Here is a 17,692-nt window from a genome sequence, read left to right as displayed (position 1 = left end):
TGCTTTGTCTCTAAGGGTCACCGTAAATATACTTTTATTTATTCACTCCACATAAAATGTAATAAATAAATGATATAATACAAAAACCAACTATTCACATTTCAACTTTTAACTATCTAAATTTTCAGCTTGTTCCTTTTAAACAAATTTAAAGTGAAACAACCCAAAACACTGCAAACCACAACACAATTAAATATAAAATAAAATATGAAAACAAAAAGAAGATGCATTCCCTGTCAAATGGACCTGCATGAATAAACTTTCTGAATCCTTTATCATCAGCGACTGAAAATAGTTGTGGATGATTACTATACCTTTCTAATGTGACGTTGTTGTTCCTGGCTCTCTTTCTCTCTCTCTCCCTCCCGCTCTGTTCCTGTGCGAGTGTAACTACCGCCCCTCCCCCTTCTTCCCAGCGCAAAGCACAAGGGTCGCGTGCGGAGTGAAGCGGGAAAAAAGTGCGAGAGAGAGAGAGAGGGCGAGAGAGAGAAAAAAAAACATGGCTTGCCTCGTTCACTTCATAGAGCCGGCTATAAGAGCCGTTTCGTTCGCGACCGACACATCAGTAGTGTGCGCTGCGTGTGACGTATGACACATTTGTTCCAACAAGCTCTCTCAAACTGATCTTTGTATTTTTCTATGTAACACAGTGAAGTATGAAACATGCACACAGTTTAATAAAACTGTAAAATGATTGAAATGTTTTACAGACAGAGACTAATTTGTTAACACAGCCTGTTAGGAACAGACATTTACTTGTGTATAAATGTACATGTACCATTAGATGTTATTTGAATGACATTGTGTACTTTTACAGTTTCATGTACAGTTAACATTTATGGTTGGCTGCTGTATCCTGTACACTGTTAAAGGTGTCCAGTCTTTGGGGAGGAAACAGCTGTGATGTTGTTCCACTGTCACAAACACACAAGTACATGAAGTACATGAAGTACATGAAGTACACAAGCCAAAGAGCCGCTGCTTTGTTGGATTCCACAGACACTGAACGTCTCCCAAGAGCACGTTTTGCTTTTTTTAATGTTTTGCCCACTTGCACCATTTTGTTTTTGCCTAAACCTGCACAAAGACAGAAATGTGGCATAAGGCCAGTCTCAGGGGTGCATTCACAGCACTATATTTTCCATTCTGCCTATTATTTAAAAATAAAGCATGTTATTAAAGAAGCATTAATAATACTGGAGCTGTTAACACACACGCACACACACATGTGAGCAGAAAAAGTATCTTTATTCAAATGCAGGTTGAAACCTCAGGACCAGCCACACCTTCTTCAAACTGTGAGACGAAGAATAAAAGTTAGTAAAAGTTCAAAGTTGGTCCTTTTCATTGATGCTGTGAACATGAACGTGTGTGAAAGGTGTACTTGTGTGTTATTACAGCTTCTTACCTGCAGCTCACGACACAAACATGTATTGGGTCTCAGCCTGGTCACCTGACAGAAACATGGTAGAAAAACATGAAAGTGTCATTTCTCTGTGTCCCACTGATGGAAACATCAGCTTGTATGAACTGTTCAGTCTGATGGATCCTCTGAAGTGAAGCTGTTGGAGTAAAGCTTAGCTAGACTTGGACCTGGTTGGTAGTAGTCATAGATCTTGACCACGGCTGGCTTCAGGTTGTCCACTGGGAGCTCCTGGATGATGTCTAAGCTGTGGTTGATGGGTGTGTCCTTTGATAACTGGACGAGACAGAAACAATCGCAGACACAGTTTGTACCAAAGATCATCATCTGGTGTCCCCACAGTGACTTTCACTTACCTCCTCTAAGTACACCAGAACATGATCCTCCTTTTGTTCAACACGACTCACCAGGGAGCCACGTTTGAGCTGTGAGGAGATGACATCATTTTTATTATTATCATCATGTCATGAACCGGCTGTGTGGAGGCAGGAGAAGGACCCAAACGCAAAACTCACCAAGACCAAAAGTGAACTCAAAACACTGCTTTATTGCAGGCTAGCACGAAAAATATAACAAATCTAAACTGGGACATGGATAACTAGAGACACATAGGGAAAACACAGCCAAGAGGGAGAACGCGACACAGAACTGAGGGAGACGCAGACCTAAATACACAGAGGGTTAACGAGGGGAGTGGGAGCACACGAGGAACACAGGTGACACTGATAATCATAACAAGACGAGGCAGGAGTAAACGCAACACTGACGGGAGACTGACAAAGTAAAACAGGAAGTACAGAGGTTCAGACAGGAGGAGAGAGAGCACAGACATAACGGGCTGGGGAAAACATGGAATAAAACACAAGGAGAGACGAGGGCTCACAGATACACAGAAGGGCACACAGGGGGTAATCAAATAAGGAACATTTTGGCAGAACCTAGGAACCATGGCATAATGAAAGAACAAAAGTACAAAAACACATGAAAACTAAGAATACTGGGCCAACGTGGCCCAGGACCATGACATCACCCCCCCCTCAAGGGCTGGCTCCCGACAGCCCAAACCCAAGAACCAAAAGACAAGAAAAAACAAAACAACCCACCCAGGGCGGGAGGCGGGGGACCAGGACGGAGGGAACGAAAACCAAACAAAACAAGGAGCAGGGGACCAAAACTGAGTCCACAAATACACAAAACAGGTCAAAACAGGGAAGCAAAGTCCAAAAAGGGCAGAAGGTCAACCCAGGAGGCGACGGCAGAAGAGTTCACAGTTCGGCTGTTCCGGAGGCCGGCCACGTGAAAAGTGGCAGTGGTAGCAGAACGGGTCCGGAGGCCGGCCGCGTGGAAGACGGCGGCGGCAGCAGAGCGGGTCCGGAGGCCGGCCGCGTGGAAGACGGCGGCGGCAGCAGAGCGGGTCCGGAGGCCGGCCGCGTGGAAGACGGCGGCGGCAGCAGAGCGGGTCCGGAGGCCGGCCGCGTGGAAGACGGCGGCGGCAGCAGAGCGGGTCCGGAGGCCGGCCGCGTGGAAGACGGCGGCGGCAGCAGAGCGGGTCCGGAGGCCGGCCGCGTGGAAGACGGCGGCGGCTCTCAAGCATCGGGCGTACTGGTCGAGGCTTGGTGGGCACAGGACCAGATGGTGGCGTGGCAGCCACGGGCGACGATGGAACCGGACCAGACGGTGGCGTGGCAGCCACGGGCGACGATGGAACCGGACCAGACGATGGAACCGGACCAGACGGTGGCGTGGCAGCCACGGGCGACGATGGAACCGGACCAGACGATGGAACCGGACCAGACGATGGCGTGGCAGCCACGGGCGACGGCGTAGGCGGAGCTGAAGCAGAGGCCGCGGCTGGACCAGGCGGAGCTGAAGCAGAGGCCGCGGCTGGACCAGGCGACGGCGAAGCTGGAGCCGATGTAGAGGCCGGACCAGGCGCGGGCGAAGCAGATGCGGAGGCCGGACCAGGCGCGGGCGAAGCAGATGCGGAGGCCGGAACAGGCGCGGGCGAAGCAGATGCGGAGGCCGGAACAGGCGCGGGCGAAGGCGACTTGGACCCTCCAGCGGAGACGAGGAGGTGCTGGCCGGGCTGACCTGAGCCGCCAGCGGAGACGAGGAGGTGCTGGCCGGGCTGACCTGAGCCGCCAGCGGAGACGAGGAGGTGCTGGCCGGGCTGACCTGAGCCGCCAGCGGAGACGAGGAGGTGCTGGCCGGGCTGACCAGAGCCGCCAGCGGAGACGAGGAGGTGCTGGCCGGGCTGACCAGAGCCGCCAGCGGAGACGAGAAGTGGCCGGAGAGGTTCTCCTGAACCCCCAGCGGAGACGAGGAGGTGCTGGCCGGGCTGACCTGAGCCGCCAGCGGAGACGAGAAGTGGCCGGAGAGGTTCTCCTGAACCCCCAGCGGAGACGAGGAGGTGCTGGCCGGGCTGACCTGAGCCGCCAGCGGAGACGAGGAAGTGCTGGCCGGGCTGACCTGAGCCGCCAGCGGAGACGAGGAAGTGCTGGCCGGGCTGACCTGAGCCGCCAGCGGAGACGAGGAAGTGCTGGCCGGGCTGACCTGAGCCGCCAGCGGAGACGAGGAAGTGCTGGCCGGGCTGACCTGAGCCGCCAGCGGAGACGAGGGATGGCTGGAGCGGTTCTCCTGAACCGCCAGCGAGAAGAGATGCAGAGCCAGCAGGTGCGGAGACCTCTGGCTCAGCGGACGCTAACTGTAGCTGCACAGGGCACGCAGTCGGCTTGGGATGCAACGGCTGGGGCTGTGCAGTGCAAACAGTCTGTCCAAGAAGTGTCAGCACCACGCAGTCCTCAGCTGGCTGAGTGGGCTCACAAGAGCTTCTAGCAGAGGATGGCAGTAACTGAACGGGTTGCAGAGCTACTAACTGAGCTGGTGACAGAGTTAATGACAGAGCGGATAATGATTGAGCTGATAACTGACTTTTGGCTGTTCTCCTCTGGGGAACAGGAACGGGTACTGGGCCTGGCCGAACACCAGTCATCCCCACCCGAGAAACAGAGACGGGTGCAGGGACGAGCTGGGCTCTGGCTGCCTTTACCCTGGGTGCCGGTGTAGGTGCAGGAAATAGCTGGACCTCTGCTACTCCCACCCGAGGAACTGAGACGGGTGCAGGAGTCGGCAGGGTCACAGCTGACCTCACCCGGGGAACCGGAACAGGTGCAGGCAATGGCTGGGTGTCCATCAACCCCACCCGAGGAGCAGGTACGGGTGCCGGGATGAGCGGAGCCTCTGCCAGGCTGGGGACAGAAGCAGGGACCAGCTGGACCTCAGCCACCCTCACCCGAGGAACTGATACAGGTGCAAGGGAAAGCTGGGCCCGAGCTGCCCTGGGTACAGGAACTGGAGGTGGAGAGCGACGCACAGGAACAGTTACAGTCACTGGGTAAATGAGGTTAATGGTGCTGAACACTGCACTAGCAATCAGACACTTATGGCAGGCTGATTTCAGCAACTCTGCTGTTCTTAAGCTGTCCATCTTATCGTTAGCAGTCTTCAAAAGAGTGAGTTCAGAAACATTCACAGGTACTGGAGAATTCACACAAGCAGTGTTTGGGTAACCTGGATGTGAGATAACACTACACACAGTTGTACAGGATGTAGCCTGAGACGTAGTACACACAGAGTCCATGAAACTTGGCCGAAAAGCATGGCGCACAGAGTTAAACTGACACGACCGGGGAACAGAAAAGTTAACCTGTGCAACCAGCTCTGCAGTGCTCAAACCAAATTCTTTTGCCAGTGAATGTATAGCAGACAAAACCTTACGGCTCTTAACTTTAGCAGGCATTGAATGCACAGTTTTAAGGAGTCCACAAGGAAAAACACAAACAGAGTCAGGCTTAGCAGGCACGGGAGAAGGTGAGGTTACACAGGTAGCGTCCGAGTTAGCACTGTCAAGTTCTGGTACAGAAAAAACCACAGCCTGAGAAATCGATGGAGGAACACTGGGAGTCACAGATACAAGAGCTGGTCTAAAGATTAAACTGTTCATAGCAGAGGAATGGCTAATAGCCTCTGTGTCACCTGGCTCAGGCAGAACACTAGGAGTACACGTTAAATTGGCTTGCTCAACAACACAGGCCTCATTCACAGTAACTCCTGGAGGAGCTGAGAGAGCAGTGGCTGGTTGAGAAGTTGGCTGAGAAATATCAGAAATGTCTAAAGACAAAACGGGCTGGAACATGAGACAGTCACTGGAAGGAGCATCACCTAGGGAACACTCAGTCTCGGATGGTTTGTGCTCCACAGCATGCACTGTTGCATCTAGAGCTGATGGTGGTGGTGGTGGTGGTGTGTGGCTGAGCTCAGACTGGAAAACCACAGAATGTACAGGCCGAGTAAAACAGTTCTGCGGGACTACAACGCTGGTAGCAGTATGTAGGTGAGTCTGGTGTGGAATAACAGTCTTAGGTTCAGCTAACTTCACAGGTGAAACATTCATATTGGCTAACTCAGAGGAAACACTGCGAGCATTACAAAACTCTGAGGGCTCAGAAACACAAAGATTACTAGTGAGAGCAACTGGTGAATTATCTGACACGGAGGTGCCTCGCTGTACCGTGTCTCTAGAGTTCAAACACAAAGTGGCGGAGTTATCCGATTCAGGTAACACAATGGCGGGCAAAACAGAGTTACTCACAGTAGTGCATAAGTCGTGAAGTCCGGGATCAGAAAACTTGGGCTGAGTGTGTGAAGCACAGTCACTCTCTCCCACGGGTGCAGCCTGCTTGGCTGTACGGGAGCGACGGCGGCGTGAACGCCGTTTTCGCCGAGAAGGGGGAGGAGACGAGCCAGGCCGCGAATCCTCCAGCGGACCGGGCTGAACGTCCTCCGGCTCTTCATACTGGAGCGGCAGCTCCGGGCGGATGCGTATGGTGGAGACGAGGAAGTCCTGGATGTGGGGATGTAGCGCGCCGAACAGCCATGGGAGTCCGGACACCATCCTCTGTAGACGGATGGCTACGGTCTCCCGATATTCTGCCCCTGGCAGCGCTGCCCACTCCTGACAGTGATACTCCACCGTGTAAATTAAATCCTCGCGGAGCTCAGCGGAGGGATTGTGAGCTGCTGGGTCCATTTTCTGGTCGCGTTCTACTGTCATGAACCGGCTGTGTGGAGGCAGGAGAAGGACCCAAACGCAAAACTCACCAAGACCAAAAGTGAACTCAAAACACTGCTTTATTGCAGGCTAGCACGAAAAATATAACAAATCTAAACTGGGACATGGATAACTAGAGACACATAGGGAAAACACAGCCAAGAGGGAGAACGCGACACAGAACTGAGGGAGACGCAGACCTAAATACACAGAGGGTTAACGAGGGGAGTGGGAGCACACGAGGAACACAGGTGACACTGATAATCATAACAAGACGAGGCAGGAGTAAACGCAACACTGACGGGAGACTGACAAAGTAAAACAGGAAGTACAGAGGTTCAGACAGGAGGAGAGAGAGCACAGACATAACGGGCTGGGGAAAACATGGAATAAAACACAAGGAGAGACGAGGGCTCACAGATACACAGAAGGGCACACAGGGGGTAATCAAATAAGGAACATTTTGGCAGAACCTAGGAACCATGGCATAATGAAAGAACAAAAGTACAAAAACACATGAAAACTAAGAATACTGGGCCAACGTGGCCCAGGACCATGACACATCACAATTATCACATGAGACACACGTGTTGGTAGAATCTGTCTAATTACTCACACTCTTCAAAGACTCGGGGTCTGGGGAAAATCCAGAGAGCATTTTGATGTCCAGGATCACCATGTTTGTAGTTTTCTCCTTTCCACTGTACCTGTGTTTGAACAGTGTGATTATACTGACCTGTGTGCACACTTGCTTTTCATCTACCAGCAGTTCCTCCACACGGCTAAAGAGCACTCCTCTAACCTGTCACATACTTACAGCGATTGTATTTGCACAGTGAATTTGGGTCTAGCAGATTCACTGGTGGTGTCGACCTCTAGTTGGACTTTCACACTGAGAGTGGTGACATCAGCAGGTGTTGGGATGTTGTAGGTGGCAGAAATCTGGGAAACACACTTGGGTCACGTGTGGAACAGAACTAATCACACCTCAATGCACCCTGCTGTCACTGCTCTACACCATGACACATATTTGCACACATACTTTTATATTCATACCTATATGTCTATATTCATCTTAATATGAGTATCTCTGTTATATCTACACTCATTTTATACGAGTGCTTCATGTTTGTTGTATATTTGCTGCTATGACAACTCAATTTCCCTCTGGTATAAATAGTTTCCCTGATTCTGATACAGACAGAAAGTTCATTTATTTTTGCTCAGTTCTCTAATTTAGTTTGAAATAGCATTGTACTCTCTACAGTTATTACTGCCAGGTCTAATGTCTTTATTGTGTATGAAAATAATGTGCAAGATTAGCTTTATTACATGTGGAAATGCTAATGCTCTCTAAAGTTTTATAAGTAAAAAGAAAAAGAAGAAAGCCTTTCTCTGACATCAACCAGGAGCTTGTCACATGATGCTGTCACTGACCTGCACTGAAGCACATGCAGTGCCCTTCACCTCCAGGCTGTATTTTCCTGACACGTCCTGCAGCGCCTCCTCCTGGTAGAGCAGTTTGTTGCTCTGATTTACATCAAATGTCAGCTGACTGCTGGGAGCCTGAACTGTCACTGTGCTCCAACCTTCAGGACTGAACACCAGAGTGGAGTAGAGAGCCAGAGCCTGAAGAGCCACCACCGTGTCCTACAGGATGGATGCATTGTGGTTAACACACACAGCATATGTCTCCATATTACATGGGCTTAAGTGGAATAGACATTAAGTTAAAACTCTCACAAAAGAGATCCTTAATCTCAAGTTTTCTAAATTTCACTTCCTGGTTAAATAAACGTTAAACAGGTTAAAATATCTTTAACTGAGAATCATCAAAGTATAGAAATTACAGGTATAAACTTGCAGGTGATCTGTTATTTACAGGCTGTTACGTGTAGTTAGTGTGCAGAAGTCTGAGGTGACATTGCTATTCTGTTAACACAATAAATTTTTAGACAAAACTTAAATGTCATATTCTAACTAAAGAATAAAAACATCCCTGCCTGGCTAAAACAAATCTGTTTTACATATCTGATAGAAAAATGAAAGCTTCAGTATTATTTCTTCTGTCTCTGATTCTGTCTAAGACTATATTAACTCAAAGATGAGCTTCATGCTGTTCGGGTGGTGTAGTACCTGAGTGGAGGAGAAGCCTCCGTAATAGTTCTGCTGCCCAGTCAGCCACCTGATAATACCAGAGACATATCCCAGATCCTCAGCAGTCGGGGAGGCGCTGAGTTTGGCCAACAGCACATAAGAACTGATCTCCACTGACAGGGAGGCTGATGTTTCTGCTGCTGTCTGAGACCAGTAGAGGAAACCTCCTACAAACACACACAATAACAGTCACAGTGATGCTAATAAAGCCTGAATGATGTCCTGCTAAAGGATGACTGACCTTCCCTCACTGCAACTGTGTCTAAGTGCTGCAGAAGGTGAGCTCGGGTCTCCACGTCTCCTGCCAGAGTGAACACATAGGCCAGCAGAGCTGTAGTGTAGGTGTTGCTCAGGTCACTGAGAGACTGCTTGAGACAAGCCAGGCTCTTCTTCATCACAGGATCCTTTAAATGATCAAAACAAAGAACTTCAATGGAAAAACAGAAATCTTCTTACATTAAACCCAGTAAGAGAAGAATAGGAGGCAGTTTTCCTGATTTAGTCACTCAAAACATCAGCGTGATAATAGAAAGTGGCAGATGTGGGAAAGCACAGCAATCAGAGGAAAGTACAGATCAATCTTCTAGTAGTATTTACAACATAAAGAACATATTGAAAAGACACTGTACAGGTTGGGTGGTGATACAAGTTCTTCCTGGTGAGAGTTCAGGTATGTGGATGACACCTGGGTGGAAATCAAATCTCAGGACGTTCCACAATTCACATTAACTCGGTGGAACGACACATCACGTTCACTGGGGAGGATATGGAAAGTGTCAGGTCAGCCTTAGACTGTGAGATTTCCATCAGTACTGGGGGACATTTAAAAGCTGATGTGTACCGTAAACCTAAGCTCCAGCTGATCCAGGAGAGAAGGACAACTGCTGCCTAAGTGAAAACCTGTAGTGATCCCGTACGTGTCAGAAGTATCAGAACAGCTGAGAAGCATTTCTTTTTCTAAACACTACGTCTCTGTGGCTTTTAAACCCCAAAACACACTGCGGCAAAAACTGGTCCACCCTGACACAAACAGAGTAACATAGTGTACGCTGTTAAGATCCAGGAGGATTACCAGGATCTATACATCGGGGAAATCGAACAACCTCTGGCTAAGAGGATGGCACAACACAGAAGAGCTACCTCGTCAGACCAGGACTCTGCAGTCTATTTACACCTACAGGCCAGTGGACACTCTTTCAATGATGAGGATGTACACATCCTGGACAGGGAGGAACGCTGGTTTGAGTGTGGGGTCAAGGAGGCCATTTACGTGAAAAAGAAAAGACCATCTCTGAATCGAGGAGGGGGCCTACAATGCTTACAATGCTGTGATTGCAGCCATTCCCCAACTCTCTGTGAATGGTACTCATGGACATTGATCAGTGGTCTTTGATCAGTGGGTTTTGGTCAGTGGTTGTTGATCAATGGTCATGAAAATTTGCATAATTATGATTAAGGAACTGACCTCCCAGCCCATTGTTCCCTCAGTGGGCTGGTTTCAGTCATTATGCAAATGTACTGTTTGTAAGATTGGGGAAATGAAGAACTGAAGAAGTCACTTGGCTGAGTGACGAAACGTTTCTCCCACTGAAAACATGCAGATGAACAGAATCATCTTTTTGGGGTATATGTAATATATGTATTAGATTGTATATTTTATTGTTGGTTTATACACTTTTGTGTATGTATGTATATATGCATACCGGCTCGGATGTCGCCCGGATCAACTATTGGAACAAGAAGTCATTGGTGGGCAAGAGATGAAAATAGGGCGTTGTTGGAATGCTACTATACAACTAACCCTGGCAGAAAGAGTTAAATGAATAGGATGAGGGACCTATGGAATCTTCGATACCTAGCATCCACATTAATGGCGAAACAACTAATAGCTCAGTGTTCCAACATTTGAAAGAAGGGTATTGCTTTCACAGTTAGAGATTTACGAGGTACAACACAAATGCTACGGCAACGGGGAGCCAGGACGACAGGTCCGTGGGGAAATGTCATCACCTCCACCCGAGATTTGTACTCGGGTACCCAAGTGCTATAGTGTGAGAGGAACTGACCTGAAAGATAAGATAATGGCAAAACTTGAAATCTGGATCCCCCATAGCTGGACTGCATGTACTGTACCAGTGTACCTGCACATGTGACGTGACAATAAAAGTGATTTGATTTGATTTGGTTACCAAGATGTGAAGATCTGCTAGATGATGTAAATGCGATACATACAGCCACAATTATCGAGACTAACAAGCTGATCTACACAACAGCAGCAGTGATCAGAGAGATGCTTGGCTACAGGTTGAACAGCCACAAGGAGAAGGAGACTAGAGGCTAAGATCAAGGAGGGAGGTTATCCAACTATCGGAGCTGCAGAAAGGTGTGACAAAGACGGTGCCCAAGAAGAAGTATAGCAAGCTGTCCATGGAAACTGCCAAGCAATGACTAACAGCCTTTGCCAGCACCTTGCCATACACTAGTGTGGCTCACACCTACTAGTGGAAGAAGCTGACTGCACTCCACGAGCGTCTGGCAGCACAAATGAGCCAGCTGTTAGTTGACGAGAGACATCCAGAATGGCTAACTGTAGGGCAGACAGTCCTGAAGGGATCGGTCCCATCCAACTAGGATGGACAGTCTTGAAGGGATCGGTCCCATCCAACTACCAACCAATAACATGCCTCAGTACCACATGGAAGCTCCTGTCAGGCATCATAGCGGCTAAGATGAACAGACACATGTTCCTGTGCCCCACTCATTGGCAAGAATACAAGAGGTGCAAAACACCAGCTACTTGTAACAATCAGCCGAGACTGCCTGGATTGATTACAAGAAGGCCTATGAATCAATGCCCCACAGCTGGATCCTGGAATGCCTAGACCTGTACAAGATCAACAGGACTCTAGGAGCCTTCATGAAAAACCCAATGGGGATGTGGCATACAACACTAGAGGCCAACTTCAAGCCCATAGCACAATCACCATCTACCAAGGAGACGCTCTGTCCCTATGGATACTGACTACAGAATGAGTTATTGTTAATGTTGTCAGCCATCTCCTGTACATGGATGACATCAAGCTGTATGCCAAGAGTGAACGAGACATTCACTGATCCACACCACCCGGATATACAGCAGCGACATTGGAATGTCATTTGGACCGGAGAAATGTAGTAATGATAACAAAGAGTCAGAACTGAGGGAATTGAACTACCAGAAGGCAATATTGCAGACATAGAGGACAGCTACAAGTACTTGGGGATCTAACAGGCAAATAGGAACCCCAAAGAGGCTGCTGGGAAAGCTGCAACCACCAAGTACCTGCAGAGGGTCAGGCAAATCCTGAGGTGTCACAGGATCCGGCCTATCAAAACCTATGCCCTGCCCGTCATCAGGTACCCTGCTGGGATAATAAGCTGGCAAAAGGAGGCTGGGGACTGGTGAGTGTCAGCATCACATTCCATAATGAACAACGAATATCCACAAGTACGAGGAAGATGGCCCCAACTGACCGAGTGCTCAGTGAATACCTCAGGCAGCAGAAACTCAAGAAAGAGGAGGAAGGCAAGGAACCATCATGGAAGGACAGGCCCCTGCACGGTATTTACCACCGGCAGATAGAGGAAGTAGATGATACCCAGAAATCCTACCAGTGGCTGGACAAAGCTGGACTGAAAGACAGCACAGAGGCACTAATCATGGCAGCACAGGAACAACAAGCATACCAGCCGGGTGCAAGATGCTAGCAGGCAAGGCATACATGGAAAGCCATAACCAAGTTGCCGACATACTATACAGAAACGCCATGATTGATGTAGCGTTTCCGAACGACAACAGAAGCTCGAGAAATACTAAGGGTTCAGAGAAGAGCTCAGGAAGATGTGGAGCATGACGGTAACGGTAACTTGATGCATGCTCCATATAAGAATGCCAATAGAAATAGCAAACGTGAGCTGTGTCATCTGGTGATGTTGGATGGTAGTGAGACCTGCTTATGTGTAGGGACTGCTGGTTGAACCTAACTCCATGGCTCAGCAGCACAAACTCTACTCCTTTTTTTGTTAAATACCTTGATATTCTTTGAGTCTACTCACATGTTGGGATGTATTCATTTCCAAGAAGGCAGCTGTAACGTACGCACTGAGAGTCACTTCATCAGATACACCACCCTGTCAACAGAAGACATCATAGACACTTTATCATCAATGCACCAACATTCAGGGAAATGAAGTCATGAAAATGATTTTTAGCTGCATGTGGTTTTAGTATCATGAATGTCTTAATGCATGTTCAAACATCCAGCTAAAGAGTTGAACAGGAAGTTGATTTTGTTCATCTGGACATTGTATTTCCAGTGAGATGGATGTTTCTTCACCTCGGGTTTCCCCAACTATATAAACAGTTTGTGTAATCATCTACTAATCGGAAGGCTGATGGTTTGATTCCCAGCTGCTCCAGCCTGCATGCAAAATATTTGTTGGCAAGATCCCAAGTTGGTCTCTGGTGCATACTTTGTATTTTGTATATATATGTGTGTGAATGCTACATAGAAGGCAGTGCTGGTGTGAATGGAGCAAGATGTATGGGAATGATTTCTTAAATATTATAATAGAATGTACTGGTGTGAGCTATTACAGTGTATCCACACTGGAGGCTGTTTCCACAGTCTAACAGCAAAGAACTGCAGGTTACCTTCATTCCATTGTGGAAGAGTTTCCCAGACTTTTCAAAACAGCCATTTTCTTGTTGTTTATGTTGCAGCCAGGACTTAGACTCTTCGATCTTTCTGGGATCAATATAGACGAAAGACTGAGCTTTGGCAAAACTTCTTACCACAAACGCAGTCAGCCTGACAAAAAGAAAACAACACTTACACGTCTTACAACGATGGAAATGTTTGACTGTGAGGTCACATTAAGAGAAAGAAATACTGATCATTTTGAAAACAAAGTTGAAATTTCAAAATTTAATTTGAAAATGTATTTTGAGAAAAAAGCCAAAATGTGGGCGAGTTATTTCAGGACAAACTGCCACGGTTGCTTTACCCTCTGAATTAGTGAAATCGTACTTCAGACTCAGTTTTAGTAACAAGGAAGGAACTGATGTCACTTGTAGCAAATAAAACCGTGTGGCAGTAAGTATAAGTACACTGAAAACCAGAAAGTGGTGCAGAAATCTGCATGTGGTTAGATTTGTATAAAAGGAAACACTGCTAATGTGCAGATGCAAGGATACCAATGGTTACACGCTCGTGGAATAAAGAGGATCTATGCTGCATCACAGGAAGACTGATTTATTTCACTACATCTACACAAGGCATTTTCTACAGGGTATAGCAGTTGTTTGAAACAACAACTGTAATCATTTTAACTGTTTTCTTAGATTTGAATTTGACTTTTTTCACAAAACAGTATTAAGACTTTATTACTGAAATAGTATTTAGACTTTTTTTTAAGTAGAATTACAACTTTAATCTTTAAAATTTGACTTTATTCTAATAATGATCAATAACATTTATTGATTATGTGGCTCTAATGCTCCTTCCTACCTACTAAATTACACAGTATTAACCAAAAGTTTTTAGCTTATTCAAAGGATTAAATGTAGAATTATTTTAAGTATTAGAGGCAGACATGTTTATGTTATTAATGGTAGTCAAACTTCAAGAAACGTCTTCTGTTTGGTGGGATATTTAAAAACTAGTGTAACCTCTCTGGTTTATGACATGTTTGATCAGTGATGTTCTCACCAAGTGTTTCCTGGTCCTGTTCCAAATGTGGTGTAAGCACCATCAGCACTTTTGTAGTTGAGCTGTCTTTGGTATCCTGTAACAACAGGGACACAATGATCGAGACATTGTTGCTATGGTGATGATTGGACTCCATTTGTTTATGGATCTGCATGTGTACATCAAGATTTGGGAAATTCTACGACTCTTGCTGACAGATGAGGAAAATGACACATTTGACCAAAAACTGTGGCTAATGTTCTGCCTCATGTCGGCTTGTTTCTTGAACCGTGTGTGTTGAAGTGATTCAAATGATTTCCTTCTTAGAGGAAACAATGAAAACTTGCCACTGGTGAGGAAGTTAGTAGCTTTTTCCATGATGGCTGTGGTGAGCTGCTGTGTGCCTTTCAGGTAGTGGAGGATGTAGATGTTGGGGGCCAGGAGAGCCATGTTCTGCTCCCCACATCCATACGGCATCTGCAGCAATCCATCCAGGTTCTTCAGAGCCCGGCCGAGGATGTCACCTGATCAAAAACACTGATTCACTAAAACTAACAAAACTAGCGTGAAACAACTTTGTATTATTGGGCAAAGATAACCTGAATAATTTCAATATGCAATTTTAAACGATGATTTCATTTGCTGAGCGAAAAGACATCCAAACTGAAAATCGTAGATTGACTGTGATTAACCAAATATTTCTGAGAAGACTGAGTTTCATTTCACCAACCAGACCCAGACCTGATTAAGGCCAGACCTGCTGGATCAAGAAATCACTCAAGTACCATCTGTTTGACAAATGGAAGCAGGCTAAAAGATGTCAAAAAGAAACACGTCATTGCCATGACCAAAAGAAATTCAAAAATAGGCGAGAACTCTTGAGATCTATCAGTTTGGACAGGGTTAAAAACAATTTCTACAGCTTTGGAGCGCCAGTGCAGCATGTTGGAACCCATTATCCACAAACTGAGGAAACTAGAAAAGATGTGGCCAAAATTACTCCATTAGCACATCGACGACTCACTGAAAAAGTCCAACGAATCCCAACAACACCCAGAACTGAAGGCCTTGCCTTCCTCTGTAAAGGTCAGAGTTAACGATTCAACAATACAAAGGAGACGGGGCAAAAACAGCATTCATGGACAAAACCACTGCTGACCAAAAAGAACACAAAAGCTCATCTCACATTTGCCAAAAAACATCTCCATGCTCCACAAGATATTTGGAAGAATATTATGTGGACTGAGGAGAAAAAGTTTTGAGTTTTGTTGCATTTGGCTTAAAAGTGACGCATCATAGAAAGAACATCATACTAACTGTGGTGGTAGCAGTGTGAAGCTCTGGGGCTATGAGGCGTAGGGGTGTCTGTGGCTCAGCTGCAGGGGAGGGGTGGGGCATTGGGTTCAGGTGGTTAGCGACGGAGGAGTCTGGTTAAGGCAGCTGGTGGCCAGTGTTAAATCATGCCTCTGCTGTTTCAGTAGCACGCCACGACCTGGAGGGAAGAACTCTCTACCAGGAGAATGTCCAGCTATCAGTTTGAGCCTTGAATCTCAAACTTGGGCAATTAACCCTCTGGGGTCAGGGTATAATTGGCCGTTTTGACTACTTTTGATTTTACCTCTATATCTCACCTTTAAAAACTGTTTATCTTGCCTTGTTTGGTATCGTTACTTTCAGCACAACTTCAAATATCTGAAATTTGAGTTATTTTTTCATTTTGGCATACTATATTAGAACAATTGATCTAAATTCAGAAAAAAGTAGAAAAAAGTTATATCTTTTACTGTAAAACCCACAAACATGTTTAACAAATCATTTTCATAACTTGAAATGCAAATATGAGTTGTGCATTTCTAAAAATTATGCACAGGTTTTGCAAACAACAAAATTATATGGTACTATTTACCTAGAAATACAGAAAAGGCATCAGGCGTTTTTTATATAACCATTTAAATCTATTTACAGAACAATCAGGTGTGCTGCATCAAATAAGAAGGCACACAAATTATTTGTGCCAGTCCAAAAAAATCGTTTGTGTTCAGTATAAGACAGAGGAGAACAGCACAGGCTTAAACCGCTTTTTTGGAGCAAATGTGACATTCAGCACTATAACTGACACACAATACAAAACAATAACTACACAACACACTAACTATAGCCTCCAAACACGCTAAACGTCACTAATGTCTCACATATGAAAATTCGCTCTCTCTCTTTCTCTCGCTCGCCCGCTTTCCGTCACTACTAAAACTTCCCCTTCTCCCTAAACAACCAAGTGCCACATGTTGCCATATCATTTTTTGATTGGCTGACATGTGTTTTGCAGTGTTTTGTGTTCTTTCACTTTAAATTTGTTTAAAAGGAAAAAGCTGAAAATTTAAATAGTTATAAATTGAAATGTAAATAGTTTTTTTGTATTATATGATTTATTTATTACATTTTATGTGGAGCGAATAAATAAAAGTATGTTTACGGTGGCCCCTACAGACAAAATACGTACAAACTCCAAAACACTTACAAATCACAACAGAAGTGGTCCAGGATGCTCGGCGCAGTGTTGAGCTTTTGTTACCTAGTGGCTACACAAGCCAGGAAGTACCAACGACCAGATGTGGTGTGTGGTAGTAACAGGTAAATGAACATTTTTTTGAATTATTGGAATATATATGAGTGATTGTGTATAAATACACAAACAACACACATATGTTTTCAATTGTGAAATCTAAGTGATCTAGGTAGCTCTGGAAGGTCAGTTAATGCTAGCAATGTGTTTTTGAGTTTGCAAGTGCTTCGGAGTTTGTGCGTGTTTTGGACTTTACGTGCTTTGTCTCTAGGGGCCACCGTATATATTTATATATAAACATATAAATAAATTCACGTTTTTTTTACATTAGTAATTTCTTTTGTGCATAATTTTATGTTGCTGTAGATAATAAATAAAATAAAGCAACAAAACAACCTGAAGAGCCGGTTGAGAGCTGAAAGACCCGGCTCTTTTTAGTGAGCCGAGCCGAAAGAGCCGGTTCTCCAAAAAGAGCCGGAATTCCCATCACTATCTTGTAGCTGTGTCGTCTTAAATTGGTCATGTGATTTTGACGTGCCGGCGCGTCCGTCGACCCCAGAGGGTTATGATGGAAAATGATCCAGAACGCCAGAAAGTGGCCGAGTCAAAATCTGGACTTAAATCCTACTGACATGATTCTGCATGACCAGAACGATTACGCTGGAAAACCCTCTGGTGTGACTGGGCCAAAACTCCTCCACAGCGTTTCA

The 17,692-nt window shown here is 46.0% G+C and overlaps 1 protein-coding gene across 1 annotated transcript in view; it reads right to left on the bottom strand.

The window, feature by feature from the left end:
• Nucleotides 1-1,244: 1,244 nt before the first annotated feature.
• The window catches only part of LOC134620210 (alpha-2-macroglobulin-like), a 32,710-nt gene continuing 16,262 nt past the window's right edge, over nt 1,245-17,692 (bottom strand). The window contains exons 24-36 of the mRNA XM_063466256.1: nt 14,767-14,943; nt 14,441-14,516; nt 13,384-13,540; nt 12,786-12,860; nt 8,932-9,094; nt 8,670-8,857; nt 7,971-8,183; nt 7,351-7,475; nt 7,150-7,240; nt 1,780-1,848; nt 1,594-1,699; nt 1,409-1,453; nt 1,245-1,296 (exon numbers count right to left, since the gene is read on the bottom strand). Of these exons, the coding sequence (XP_063322326.1) occupies nt 1,416-1,453; nt 1,594-1,699; nt 1,780-1,848; nt 7,150-7,240; nt 7,351-7,475; nt 7,971-8,183; nt 8,670-8,857; nt 8,932-9,094; nt 12,786-12,860; nt 13,384-13,540; nt 14,441-14,516; nt 14,767-14,943 (1,478 nt within the window). The 3' untranslated portion in view covers nt 1,245-1,296; nt 1,409-1,415. The remainder of the gene's footprint in view (nt 1,297-1,408; nt 1,454-1,593; nt 1,700-1,779; nt 1,849-7,149; nt 7,241-7,350; nt 7,476-7,970; nt 8,184-8,669; nt 8,858-8,931; nt 9,095-12,785; nt 12,861-13,383; nt 13,541-14,440; nt 14,517-14,766; nt 14,944-17,692) is intronic.

The sequence above is a fragment of the Pelmatolapia mariae genome, linkage group LG3_W (assembly GCF_036321145.2).
Source record: "Pelmatolapia mariae isolate MD_Pm_ZW linkage group LG3_W, Pm_UMD_F_2, whole genome shotgun sequence".
In the NCBI taxonomy this organism is placed as follows: Eukaryota; Metazoa; Chordata; class Actinopteri; order Cichliformes; family Cichlidae; genus Pelmatolapia; species Pelmatolapia mariae.
This window is presented reverse-complemented; position numbering and strand designations above follow the sequence as displayed.